General features: G+C 44.9%; 2 protein-coding genes across 3 annotated transcripts in view; both read right to left on the bottom strand.

Annotated features, from left to right (window-relative positions):
* Aldh5a1 (aldehyde dehydrogenase 5 family member A1) overlaps positions 1-14,407 on the bottom strand; it is a 33,159-nt gene that overhangs the window by 11,292 nt on the left and 7,460 nt on the right. For both annotated transcript variants that reach the window (XM_041632733.1, XM_041632734.1), the window contains exons 2-5: positions 8,770-8,853; positions 6,980-7,150; positions 5,367-5,483; positions 1,089-1,232 (exon numbers count right to left, since the gene is read on the bottom strand). In XM_041632733.1, the coding sequence (XP_041488667.1) occupies positions 1,089-1,232; positions 5,367-5,483; positions 6,980-7,150; positions 8,770-8,853 (516 nt within the window). The remainder of the gene's footprint in view (positions 1-1,088; positions 1,233-5,366; positions 5,484-6,979; positions 7,151-8,769; positions 8,854-14,407) is intronic.
* Positions 11,577-11,929, bottom strand: LOC121434005 (40S ribosomal protein S27-like). The gene has a single exon (XM_041632736.1). The coding sequence runs from the start codon at positions 11,900-11,902 to the stop codon at positions 11,648-11,650; it is 255 nt and encodes an 84-aa protein (XP_041488670.1). The 5' UTR covers positions 11,903-11,929; the 3' UTR covers positions 11,577-11,647.

Here is a 14,407-nt window from a genome sequence, read left to right as displayed (position 1 = left end):
CTTTGCATCCTGGTCACCATAAGGTGAGTAGCTCTTCTTCATCAATGCCTCCTGCCATGATGCTTCTGCCTCATTGTAGGGCTAAGAGCAACAGAGCCAATTGACCATGGCCTGAAACCTCCAAAACATCCCACAAATCATTCCCTCCTCCTTTAAGTTATCTTTCTCATGTATTTTGTAACAACAGAAAACTAAGGCTGCTAAACCTTTTTAAAAACAAAACAAAAAGCCAGGCGATGGTGGCGCACGCCTTTAATCCCAGCACTCGGGAGGCAGAGGCAGGTGGATCTCTGTGAGTTCAAGACCAGCCTGGTCTATAGAGCTAGTTTCAGGACAGGCTCCAAAGCCACAGAGAAACCCTGTCTCGAAAAACCAAAAAAAAAAAAAAAAAAAAAACCCAAAAAACAAACAAACAAACAAAAAAACAAATTGCTTAAAAAAATTGTAAAACAAATTAACCAATTTGTTTTACAATTTTTTAAACCAATTTGTTTTACAAAATTACCCCAATAATAAAAAATTTAAGGTGTATGCAAGGTCACCTTACTTTATATATCATTTTATATAAGAAAGGGGAGACATGAGAATATATTTCTTTATAATTTATAATGAATATATATATATATATATATTCTTTGAGAGTTCCATACATGAGTAAAATGTATTCTGGAGAATACAGACTCTTATCTCATTAGATTCAATTAAAAAAGACTCCACCAGGACGGTAGTAGGAAACTAAAAGCAATTATTTACTGACGGCGAGGAAGGAGTCAGTAATGCTATGAGCTGGGACACTGCCAAAGGTAACAACGCCAACACTGTCTTGAGTTTTGAACCCTAATACCAATTCTAAACTTACATGACAGTTCAGGTGTGGTGGTACATTCCTGTAGTACCAGCCCTTGGGGGACAGAGACAAGTGGGTTTCTGTGAGTTCAAGGCCACTATGGTCTTCATAGCAAGTACCTGGGCAGCCAGGGCTATGTAGACCTTGTTTCAATTAAAACAAAACCAAAACATAAAATAGTAATTTCATACTCTGTACATAGAAAGCATTACAACACTTGTCTGACTCTGACATCACATACCTTTCCTGTTGCTGTTGAGCCAGTAAAAGAAATTTTGGACACTAGCGGATCGGTACATAGCGCCTCTCCCACTTCCTTGGCCTTGGTTCTAGAGCAGGGAAGGACATTATAGACACCTGGAGGAATTCCTGCCTGGTTTGCAAGCTTTAAAGAGAAATAGCAAACACACTATAACATGGATTGAACTGGAAAGCAAAACAAACAGAATCAGAAATAAACATGGTTAGTCCAGAACACACTGTAAAATATAAGCTTGCCTTTGAATAGAATAAAAACATACCGAGGTGAACCAGATATGGGTGCGTGTCTATAACCCCTACTCTTCAGAGGTAGAGGCAAGAGGATCACAAACTTAAGGTCATTCTCAGTTACATAGTGAGTTCAAGGCCAGCCTGGGCTATAGGAGACCCTATGCTCCCCAAAATATATATTATGGACCAGATAGACAGCTCAGTGATTATAACATGTACAGCTCTTCCAGAGAACCTGAGTTTAGTTCCAATCACCCACAACTTATCATTCTCCAGCTCCAGGGTATCCAATGCCTTTTCTTATTTGGATATAGACTTCCACACATACTCGGGTGCACACATACACACACACACCACAGAGAGAGACAAATAAATGTAATAAAATTAATATATATTAATATCAGCACCAATAAAACCTTATTGCAGGTCCACATATACACGTATGTATATGAATGACTTGTATATACGTATACATACACATACATATGCTAAGGAATAAATCCACAGTCTCATCCTACTAAGCACGACTCTACCCTAAGCTACACTCCTAACCCCCTGAATACACACGTATAAGCTAAGTATCTCAATTAGGTATCCCTAAATACAGCATTTTGGGTAAGAGTTTTAGCGCCACCTCCTGTTCAGTCCACCAACAGACCTGGGCTTTTCATGAAGTTTCTGAGACTAACTAACCTCAAGGAACTCTGACTGACTGTAGACTTCAGGGTAGACTTGCTAGTTCCTTGTGGGGCAGAGTTGAAGAAAGGGAGGCATAGACAAGAGGAACTCAGCAGAGATGAGGGCGGGGGGTGGGTGTGGGTGAAGCAACCCCCTCCAACCACCTGACCTGGGAACCTGGGCCTTTCCGAGGAAGGACCCTGGATGGAGTACGTCCTGAATCTGCTGTACCTCTGACTCAGAGTCTCTATTTGTAGCCCTCATTGACCTCAAACCGGTGGTCATCCTCCTGCCTCACCCTCACCAGTGCTGAGATTACTGGAGTAGCTTCCCAGGTTTTTAACCTTACTAGTCTCATAAAAACAATACCCATAAGCCAATATTGTTATGGTTTTCTGTCTCTTTTAAGAGACAAGCCAATACTATACTATGTGTTTCTGCATTTTATTATTTTTGTTCGCATCTTTGCATTCTTTACTATATTTCTAAATTCCCACGCCTCCACTCTAGAAGAAAGGTATTTTGTCGAGGCTGGCCCCCAGCCTCTTTCCAATTTTTTGTAAGACATTTGGTTACAGCAATGAGAAAAGTAGTGCAGACACCACCAAAGGGCATTGAGGAACCAAACCTTTCCACTTTATCTCGCTTCCTGGCTGGGAGGTGGGACAGTCTGCCTGGCCACACTGCTCCTACCGTGATGTGGCGCCTTACCATAGGCACAAAGGAGCAGGGATCATCAACTGGAGCTTCCAAAACCTAGCAATGAAACAGGCCTTTCCTCTTCATAAGCAGTTACCTCAGGCATTTCATCATAGTGACAGAAAGCTGGCTAACACAAAGGCTCAAGAACAAAACAAGCAGAGAGGTGTCATCCGAGTATTAGTGCTGTGCCAAGCACCGCTCCTAGCAGAACTAAGTCTGAAGAAGGAGGGAGAAGGAGAAGGCAGAGCAAGCGCGTTCCTGTTGTACCGGGAATTGAACCCATGGCCTCATGCTTGCTAAGCAAGCACTCTACCACTGGGCTATATCTCCAGCTTCACATTTTATTTCGAGATTTGGCCATCACTATCACTAATTGCTTTTCCCAACAAGAAGTGGTTTGAGGGGGGTAGGTTTATCTTGGCTATGGTTGAAGATGAGATGCAGACCATCACGGCAGGGAGGGCATGGGTGCAAAAGCTCGGGTAACACTGTGTCCACAGAAGCAGAACAGCAGACAGGAAGTGGGGCCAGGCTAAAAAACCTTGAGGACCACGCCCAGCGACACATTTCCTCCATTGGGGGCCTCCTTCCTCAAGTCCCCACAACCTTCTAAAGTAGCTCCATCAGTTTGGGACCATACATTCAAACACACGAACCTGTTGGGGATCCTTCCATCCAAATAACCACAGTATTTCTCTAAGTTGCCCAGGCTAGCCCTAACCTTTGGAATCTCCTGCCCCAGCCTCCTGAGTAGCTGGCATACGAGGCTCGTACCACCAGACCAGTGAAATCTAGTTCTTATGTGAATTCTTTGGCTGGATGTAGAATCCCAGTAAATACAAAAGTTGGCTGACAAAAGAAAAGCATAGAAGTTATAGCAAATTTATATGCGTACAGCGACTGTCAGAAGCCAGTAACTTCTGAAAAAGTTATGTGCATGCTCTTCAGACAAAGAACAGTAGATGTGTGAGGGAATGCAGGACGTGTGGATCTCTGGGTAGGACAGAGTGCTTTAGGAATGTTATAGAGAGACAACTGGGGGCTGGAGGGCCACAGAAACTCATACAGTTATTTCACCGTCTGACTACTCTGGCTCGCTACAGTCTCATGCTTCAGTCTCCTGCGACCCTGAGGTTTCCCAGGGTGAAGCGCTCCTTCCAAATAGCACCTTCCTGGCTTGTTACATGTACAAAAGTCAGGCTGGGTGGCTCTTCGTGAAAGAACATTTTCTGCATCTCAAAGTACCTGATATGCTAAGGGGATCCCTTTCGGGTGACATGTCCCTTCATTTCTTCAGTAACAGCAGGGGAGGCTGAGTACATGCTAGATTCTTTCCCCATTTCTGTAAGTGTGGAGCAGAAGGACACGAAGTGGGCTGGCACGGTGCTCAGAGGGTAAAGTGCTGCTGTGAAGCCTGCAGATCTACGTTGGAGCCCACGTAAAGGTGGAAGGAGAGGATGGACCCCACAGAGCTGTCCTCTGACCTCCACATGAGTGCCGTAGCATGTGTGTCTGTCCCCTCATCATGTATGTATACACAGTAATAGTGCATAATGTCAAGGGAACATCTGGGGAAGAGTGTTCCGGAAGAAAATGTTTGTTCGATAACTCAGTTGAGGGTGAGGTTGGCAGGATATGAGGAGTAGCAGGAGCCAGGGGGACTTAAACAGAAGAACAAGGGGCGCTCAAGGGAAGCCAAGTTTGGAAGGTGGCAGAGACCCCTGCAGCCAATCTGTATTTCACTCCAAGTGACATGTGAAGCCACCTGAGAGGCTTAAGCAGAAAAATAAAGATTCGACTTAATACAGACAGAACTAGGACCAGGAGTAATGAATAAGGAAGCTTGGCGCTGGAGAGATGGCTCAGAGGCTCAGAGCACCGGCTGCTTCCCCTGAGGATCTGGAGTAGGTTTTTAGCACCCACATCAGGGAGCTCGCAAGCACCTGTAGCTCCAGCTCCAGGGATGCCAACACCCTCTTCTGGCCTCTGCAGGCACTGCGTGAACATGGTATACACTCACACAGAACACAAACATACACATAAAAAGATTTTAAAAATAGTAAAAAACCAAAGAATATTTTAAAGATATATATATGTATATATATATACACACACACACACATATATATATATATATATATATATATATATATATGTACACACACACACACAGAGAGGGAGGGAGGGAGAGAGAGAAAGTTGAGTGATGGTGGTGGTACATGCCTTTCATCCAGCAGAGGCAGGTGAATCTCTGAGTTCAAGGCTAGCCTGCTCAACAGAGTAAGTTCCAAAAACCCTGCGTCAAAAAAAAAAAAAATCCCCCAAAAATAAATAAATAAAATAAAATTTAAAAAGTACAAGAAAGCTCCTAAATGTGAGAAACACCCACATTTGAAGTGCAATGAAAATGATGATGTATCAACATCACCTTTAGGGTATCGAGACAGGAAGCTGACAATCTCCCCTCCTTTCCCCTTTTCTACTAAAGAAAGCAGTGTGAGCTGTGGAGCAGCTGCTGGTGGGCCCAGACAGACGCTCTGTGCGCAGCAGGAGACACGGGCAGAGGAGGAAATGCCAAAAAGGCTCCTTCCTGTCCCTGAGAAGCATGCACCTGAGCCTGGTTGGTGCTGCACCGAGGGAAACTCACCTGCGCCAAGGCCAGGGCAGAGTAGGGCGTGTCTTCGGCAGGTTTCACCACCACAGTGCAGCCAGCTGCCAGGGCGGCCCCCACTTTCCGGGTGATCATGGCACTAGGAAAATTCCACTGGAAGAACAAAGGGAGGATGTGAGACTGCTCCAGGATTCAATAGGAGGCTCACCAGGGGCAGCCATGACTCCATTGCATAACTGACTGGCAAGCCTGTTTGCTGCTGTGCTTCAGAACACCTGACCCTGGACAGTTGGAGGGACTCAGGGAGGTCAAAGTTCACAGAAGCAGGGTACAGTCTGGGAGTTTGATACAGTACAAATCTAGACCAATGTGTTCTGTGGGAGCCACATTTTGTAGGATGTAGAGTTTCTGTCACAACTTTGCATCTCTGCAGTTGCTCATAAAGATTGGCTCAGAAATGGACCCCATGTGCACTAATAAAACTTTATTTATAAACAGAGGAGCTGAGTTAGATTTGGTTTGAGGCTCTTTAAGTATTCATGATGTGACTTTGAAAATGGCTGGTGACTTCCTTTCACACACATATTTATAGGAAATAGATATATACAGACCTTTAATAATTTCACTTATTTATGTGTATGCATGTATATGTATGTTATATGTCTGTACATGCCTAAGGAAGCCAGAAAAAGGCACAGGATTCCCTGGAGCTGGAATTACAGGTAGTTGTGAGCTATCTGGTATGGGCGCTGGGAAGGAAACATATCCTCTGGAAGAGAAGCCATCTCTCCAGCTCTGCAGAAACTTATTTTAACAAACTCTCAGGTAGCGTGTATTCTGTCTCAGGTATTGCTGTAAGTCCTTTGAAATGCCAGTGACCTAAATCCTTCTGAAACCTCAATGAGCTCATTGTTATTATTATTCCCATTTGCAGATTTGGGGAAACTGAGGCAGCAATATGATCACATGACCAGCAATCGTGAACTTCAAGGAAGGCTTCATCAGTCCAGGAAGCAAGGAGAACTCTATCTAAAACTGTTCTGAACAGGAGAGGCCAGCAGCCTTGATACTAGCTGGCGAACCCTGGAGAGAAGTTGGCACCAAGCCCCTCCAGGAAGGGCTGGTGAGAGGAAGCTGGTGCGCAGCCGTGTACTGCAAACCCACCTGGGCAGAGGCAGCAGCTTAATTCACAGTTCTTGGAGCTCTACAACCTGCCCCTGTGATTGCCCACAGAAGCACAAATGTTTTGCTATTGATGATAATCACAGGGTAAACGTATTTAATAATGGTACAAATAAAAAAGAGAAAATGTCCCCTTTGAAGTCCATTAAAAATAACACAATTTCAAAGGTCTTTTCAGAGGAGCTCGGCAATACCAGGATGGAGTCTCTATGCCAAGTCAGAAAAGCCTCCGCAGGTCACCCTGCTTTTGAAGGCATCAGAAAACATGCACGGCCACTTAGGCCAGTACATCCGGCACTGTCACAGAGAATGTGGAAACACACTCTACATCCAGGAAAGGAATCAGGAAACCACGGACAGGTGGCAAAGCTAGCCAGATGGCCACACCTGCTCACCAGGAAGAGGACACTGCTTCCCTCCGCTCTACCCAGGCTCCCACCCTGGATCGTGCTGGTCTCACTACATACCGGAGTGATGATTGCGGCCACACCAATGGGCTGCTTGAGGACCAGCGCCCGTTTATCCTTGGCAGAGGTGTAGATGATGTCCCCGTAAACACGACGGGCTTCCTCTGAGAACCATTCCAGGAAACTGGCAGAATACAGAATTTCTCCCTGGGCCTCTTTCAGCGGCTTTCCCTAAATCAAACCAGAAAAGGTCATGCGTATTGCCTTCTAAAAAAGAAAAGGGAAAAGAGAAAAGAACAGCTCTTTGTTGTTGTTGTTGTTGTTGTTATTCAAAGATGCAAGAAGAGGAAAAGTTTCCTGTATCAAAGCTCAGAGGCTGCTGGGAAATGATTCCCACTGGTGCAGTCCTAGGCTTGAAAAGATGCCGTAAGAACAGCCATCGGCATATGCTCTCAGTAGGGGTGGATATGGAGCACTGCATAGTCTAAGGCTTCCCAAACACTAAATTGTGGTGTGAAATCTCTTATTCTGTGAACAAACTAATGGTGCAATTTACAAACTTAAAAATAATGAGAAAAGACTTGCCAGGCAGTGGTGGCAAACACCTTTAATCCCAGCACTTGGGAGGCAGAGGCAGGCGGATCTCTGTGAGTTCGAGGCCAGCCTGGTCGACAAGAGCTAGTTCCAGGACAGGCTCCAAAGCTACAGAGAAACCCTGTCTCAAAAAATCAAAACCAAACAAATAAATAATAATGAGAAAATAAAAAACGGGCAAATAGAAGAAAATAATTGGGTCACAGCAGCTGAAGTTAACAACACAAGATCAAGCCACTCGAAATTCCAACACCCCTAGTGCTAGCTGAGGAGATATAAGTAGTTGATGGCTGGTGGGGGAGGGGCAGTAATTTTTATTGGAAGGGAGAGCCTCCAGTAGTTTATCTGAAGGGCTGGCCACTTGTAGGTTGCCCATACCCCAGGGCATGGCCTCACACCCATGACTAGTACTAGCTGGACTAAAGTTACCAAAAGTAAAATTAAGAGGACATGGAATTGGCAGAGGAAACGCTGAAGGGGTCAAAGGGAAGTTGGAGTTGGGGAAAAGGAAAACTGATAGAATACAAATATATTGTATACATGTATGAAATTATCAATAAATAAAAAATATTATATAAAAAATGGCTCAGAGGCTAAGTGTACTGGCTACTACTCTTCCAGGTGACCTGGGTTTGATTCCTAGCACCATTATGGTGGCTCACAACCATCTGTAACTCGAGTTCTAGGAAATTTAAAGCCCTAGTCCAGTCTTGTCTGCACTTACATGTACATATATACATATACATGAATTAATAATAGCATACATCTTAAAAAATAAAAAAACTGGAGTGATTAAAAATCATTGTTCATATAGCTCTAAATAAACCTATTTCATAAATATTTATTGTTGTTATTTTTAATTGTGTGTGTCTGTGGGCTGTGTGTGCACACAAGTGCAGGTGTCCATAGAGGTCAGAGGCAATGGATCCCCTGGAGCTGGAATTATAGGCAGTTGTGAGCTGCGTGATGCAAGCTTGGAGCACTGAACTTGGGTCTTCTGCAAGAGTAGTTCACGGTCTCAATTGCTGAGCCATTTCTCCAGCCCCCAAATCTATTTTTTGCAAATTAGCAACAAATACACTAGAGCACATAAATTTTGTTTCCGCAAATGTGTTTTCTGAGCACCATGATGACCCAGTCCCTTTGTCATCAAAGGACCGCGTGGCAGGACACCAGTCGGGGAAGCCAGGCGCTTCCCCAAGCTCTGGCCTCACCACTCCAGGACTCCGCCTCATGCAGCAAGCTGGTGAACTCACACTCTCAGCTGTTATGATCTTGGCAAGGTCGTCCTTATTTTGCATCATTAAGTCGTACCATTTACGAAGTAGCAAACTCCTCTCCTGGAAAAGAAATGAGCCGGAGAAACAATGAGCTGGGAAGTGGAAAAAGACGACTCAACAACTCAACAACCGTCCCTCCCAAAGCACCAGCGATGTGTGGAGTCTCACATTCAGTGGAACGGTTCACTCTGAGTGTCAGCTTCACCAGGCTGCGGGCTGTCTCAATAGCTTGTAAAACGTTTTTGGGTTTGTTTGTGGGCGCTTCTCCCGGAAGAGATGCGCATCCGGCAGGGAAAGGTAGTGATGGAAGAGGACAAATTGGAGAAGGTTATAATGACACACATGTATGAAAAGTCACCATAAAACCAAGGAGGAAACTGAGGTAGGCAGGAGGATTGCTTTAACTCAGAATTTTGGGGCAAGCGTGTATCAATTCAATGGTAAATATATATCCAAGGATGGTGTCATTCTAAAAACAAGATGTGGTGTAGGTGCGGTGATCTATGTCTCTAATTCCAGTGCTCAGAAGGTAGAGATCTCTGTGAATTCAAGGCCAGCCTGGTCTACAGTCTGGGTTTGAGGGCAGTCAGGAATACATAGTGAGAAAAAAGTGTGCTTGCGTGTGTGTGTGTGTGTGTGTGTGTGTGTGTGTGTGTGTGTTTGGGCACTGACATCCCAAAACATCCAGAAAACACCACCTAAACAGATACAGGGAAAAAGTCATCTATAAACCATGCAGAAAGATTTGAAATAAATCTTGCCTTCACAGTCTTTAGAAGGAGCCACTACTAGAACACTTTGGCTCTAGACTTTAGCTCTAAGAGGAATATTTTTGTTTGTTAAGCTCCTAGTTGGCAGCATCTTGTTATAGCATTAATATAATATAATGTAATATAACATAATATTCTTTTGTCAACAATAGAATGCTGACAAAGATACCCCTCCATTTATGATGAAGTGATGTCCTAATAGCCCAATGGTAGCCAACAACATCCTAGTGAAAATGCTTCTAACACAAGTGTGCGGCTGAGCAGCCTAGCTCAGCAGCATAGTAGAAAGTCAAGAACTGGCTGCTTCAGCCCATAGCACAGTCATCTGGAAGCCATGGCTTGTTACTGTGGCCAATCATCAAAGGGGAGGCCCCACTGCACACCGCTCATTCAAGAAAAGATCGAAAGTCTCAATTCCACTAAATAAGCACTGCTCTTAAACTATCATAAAGCAGAAAATTCCTAACTTGACTAATAATTCAAGGATTGCCTGCTCACCCTAAACTATGGGGCTGTGTGGACCCGCAAAACTCAAATAGGGTTTTGGCAAGGCAGAAGAGCAGATGTCACACATGGTTCCCAGCCCGAATCCTTCACTAGAGCCACCTAGTCTCTTCATCCACAACACGACTCACATGTCCACATCAGAGGATCTTCAAAAGACTAAACACATCACTTAGGAAGCACCAGGAACAGCACGTAACCTTCAGTTAGCCACAGTCTCAGTCCCTCAACTTGTGACAAGTACCTGAGATGGCAAAGGGACTTGCCTAATGTGATCATGGATTGACTGCCAGGTGGGCGCAGTGCAGCCGTGAGAGAGATGCTAACAGGACAGAGTGCCAGAGTCAGGAGATGGCATGCAACCGGAAAATCAAATGGCAGAGGAACAACAGGCCATAGCCAAGGCACATGGGAAACTTCTAGAACCTGGAAAAGACAGGGGAGCAAATTGTGCCCTAGAGCTCCTAGGAGGAGCGAAAATATGCTAACTAAGTTAGATCTTTGACTTTCAAAACTCTGAGAGAAAACTCACATTGCCACTATATATATTTATATATATATATATTTATATATATATATAGTGGCAATGTGAGTTTTTTCACACACACACACACACACACACATATATATGTATGTATGTATACATATTTGCAGCACTCTGGGAAACAATAAATATCAGTTCCCTCCCTCTCATGCTGTTCTAGCTTGAATCGGAAGTGCTCCCAGCAAACTCATGTCTGTTCACCTGGTGAATAGATGGTGGCGCTGTCTTGGAACCTTGTGGACCTTTTAAGAGGTGCAGATGTGCTGGAAGAGGTGAGTCACAGTGGAGTGGAGGGGGCTTGAGGGCTACTGCCTGGTCCCACTTCCGGTGCTGTTTTCTGCTTCCTGGTCTAGTGGCCACATGTGGAGATCCACCATGTGGTCCAGCCATCATGGAGTGTGTCACCGTGCCTTTCCCACCACAATAACCCGAATCCCCTGAATGGTGAGCTGATGGAGGAGGGTCATCTTTCTATCTGTTGTTTCATTGGTTAAATAAAGAAACTGCCTTGGCCCTTTAATAGGACATAAAATTAGGTAGGCGGAGTAAACAGAACAGAATGCTGGGAGAAAGAAGCTGAGTGAAGGAGTCGCCATGATTCTCCTACTGGACACAGACGCAGGTTAAGATCTTCCCTGGTAAGACACCTCGTGGTGTTACAGGGATATTAGAAATGGGTTAGATCGATATGTAAGAGCTAGCCAATAAGAGGCTGGAACTAATGGGCCAGGCAGTGTTTAAAAGAATACAGTTTCCGTGTAATTATTTCAGGTATAAAGCTAGCCGTGCAGGACACAGCCCCGCTGCTCCTATTTCAACAGTGAGCCAAATTCAATTCTTCCTCCCTTAATCGCTTGCTGATGACAAGGTGTGTGGACCAGTTCTACTGCTTCGGAGAAGGGAGGATAATGGAAGGCTGAGTGACAGACAGGCCCAAAGACAGAAGTTACACATGTAACGTGTACTTTTTTTTTTTTTTTATATACCAAAATGTGTTTATTGGGATGGTTCCCACTCATCTCGAATCCGGTGCTTTTCAGTGCTGCTTCCTCCTGAAGGAGCATCCTTCTGTCAGTCTTGCTTTCCCGCATGTAGGCTGACAGAGGACAGGGGAGCAGCCGACACACAGGACTACCGTCTGCGCATGACTAAAGACCGTGGTGATTTTATAGCATCCTGGGCACTTCACATCCATAAAGTAGGAATTGGGGCTCTGCACCAGGCGCTTTTTCTTGTGTTTCCTTTTTTCCTCCTCTGGTGAGGGATGAAGGAGATCCTTTGCGAGAGGCATGTTCTCGTAGGGAGGTCGTCACCGCCGGAAAGGGCTGTAACGTGTACTTTTAAGGATACGTTATGGTGGTGGGAGGTGAGTGGGCTTTGGGAAGAGAAGTGAGTTCAGACTCGGAGAGACAGCTAGTACAGACTCAGGAAAGGAGGGCGAGTCTCATTCCCTGTTTCGTCCTCCACTGCTTCCTCCGGGGAATCTACAGAAGTTCTCCCTCTGTATTGTTCCAGCACCCAGAAATACCTTCTTCAAGAACGAAGTTCCCCTAAGAGGTCCCAGGCTCTTGTAATCTTGGAGCTGAAGTTTGGAAGATGAAGGCTACAGTTGGATGACAGGATGATGTTGCTGAATCAGAGGGGCCCCAACACCAGGTCACTGGTTGCCAAGCTGCCTACAGGACTAGAAAAGTTCCCTGTACTCTGAGCAGTGACACCACTCTGTGGTGCCCTTGATCTTCAAGAGCCACTGTGAGTCCAGGGATCAGGTCTGCCCCTGCTCCTCTCCCATCACTCCTGTAGCAGATTGCACACGCAGCACCTGAGTGTGTGACTTTAATACTTGCCCCTCTAGCCCAGGCTCACTTTCAAACTCTAGCTCACCTATCCAGTTCCCTGCCTGGGGTGTCTACAGGACCGTTCACCATCTCAGAGGCAAGGGTCCTGAGCTGACCCCCAGCATCTCACCCAGCAGTGCTCCACTTACATTCTTCCCCAGCAGCGGGTGGGGACTTCACCCTTAATAGTTGCCCAGACCCAAAACTGCTGGGGTCATCATTGATTAATTTCACACACATCCCTTAATAATACACCAGTGAAGATGGTCAGCTCTATGTTAAACTACACCCTTCACGGGACCATTTGACACTACCTCTGCCTTGTTTGAGTCATCATGACCTCCCACTTACGTCAATCAATGTTCTCCACCATGGTTTGAGTGTGTTGCTAACGCCCCAATTCCCAGTTCCCATGCTGGAGGCTCAGTCTTCAGTGGGATGCTGCTAAAGTCAGCACCTCCTCAGCGGTCTGAGTGGCCTTAGAAGGGAGTAAAGTCGTACTCACGGAACATGAACTAGATATGTTTTCAATATTTGGTTATTACCATTCTTAAAGGGTGCGTATGTGCCACTTAGCACATGGAGGCCAGAGGACAACTCTGTGGAGTTGCTCCTCTTCTTCTCCTTTTCTGTGACTTCTGAGGGGCTGAACTCTGGTCACCAGATGTGTCTGGCAACTGCCTTTACTTACTGACCTATCCTGACAGCCCTGGAGTTAGTTTTCCTACCGTGAGTTGCTATAGAGGAGAGCTCTGCCACCGAATCTTTGTCTCCAGACTTTTGTCTCAAGATATCATCAGGCATGTCCCTACCATGATGTCATCCATCATTAGGGTCTTTACACAGAGGCCAAATCCATGAGGACAAGCTGATATTGGACTTTATGTGTGAATCAACAACTGGTTCAGCCTGTTATTCTAACTTCTTTAATTAATTATAATTATAGATTCAAATGGTAAACTTATTTTTAAAATATTTTACCTATTTTTATTAATTCTTTGAGGATCTCCTATAGTATATTTTGATCATATTGTCCCAGACACACCAACTTTGTGTTCTCTATTTTTGTTTCTTCACCTATTGAGTCCAATTTGTTCTTTCCGTATATTCTTGGATGTGTGACCTTCCGCGGGGTGTGGCTGCCTCACCAGCAGTAAAACTCTCAAAGAAACCTGACTCACCCTCTTCCAGCAGTTATCCAGTGCAATAGCTTCTGGGTAGGGGGCTGGAGAGATGGCTCAGTGGTTAAGAGCATTGCCTGCTCTTCCAAAGGTCATGAGTTCAATTCCCGGCAACCACATGGTGGCTCACAACCATCTGTAATGAGGTCTGCTGCCCTCTTCTGGTCTGCAGACATACAGACAGAATATTGTATACTGTATACATAATAAATAAATAAATAAATAAATATTAAAAAAAAATAAAACTTTAAAAAAAAAAATAGCTTCTGGGTGAGGGCTGGACATGAAAGCGCCATCCCCGCTCTCTGCTGGGATGCAGTCTACATTGCACTTGCACAGGGCTTCTTGTGTATGTGCTCACAACTGCTCTAAGTTTATCTGTATAGCTGTCCTGCTGCACGCATCCTCCAGCTATGACTCTTACAGTCTTTCTGCTGCCTCTGCTGAAATGGTATCCAAGTTTTGGGAGGAGGGGGTTGCAATACAGGGATACAATGTAGATGTCCCAGTTAGGGCTGAGCATCCCGTAGTCTTTTATTCTCTGTGCCTTGGCCACTCATTGGCATCTGTATTAATCACCATCTACTGAAAAGAGAAGCTTCTCTGATTAGTGTTGAAAGACTCATTAATCTATGGGTATCACACGAAGTCGTTAGGAATCAGTTTAATACTATGTCCTTTTAGCAGGATAACAGAAGTCGGTTCTCCCAGAGGTTCTTGGCCTGACAATGGCGCCAGGTATGAGGTTCATCTTGCAGTGTGGGACTTAAATTCAAT

The sequence above is a fragment of the Microtus oregoni genome, unplaced genomic scaffold (assembly GCF_018167655.1).
Source record: "Microtus oregoni isolate MIOR12 unplaced genomic scaffold, Mior012 000042F_ref0000377, whole genome shotgun sequence".
Classification (NCBI taxonomy): Eukaryota; Metazoa; Chordata; class Mammalia; order Rodentia; family Cricetidae; genus Microtus; species Microtus oregoni.
This window is presented reverse-complemented; position numbering and strand designations above follow the sequence as displayed.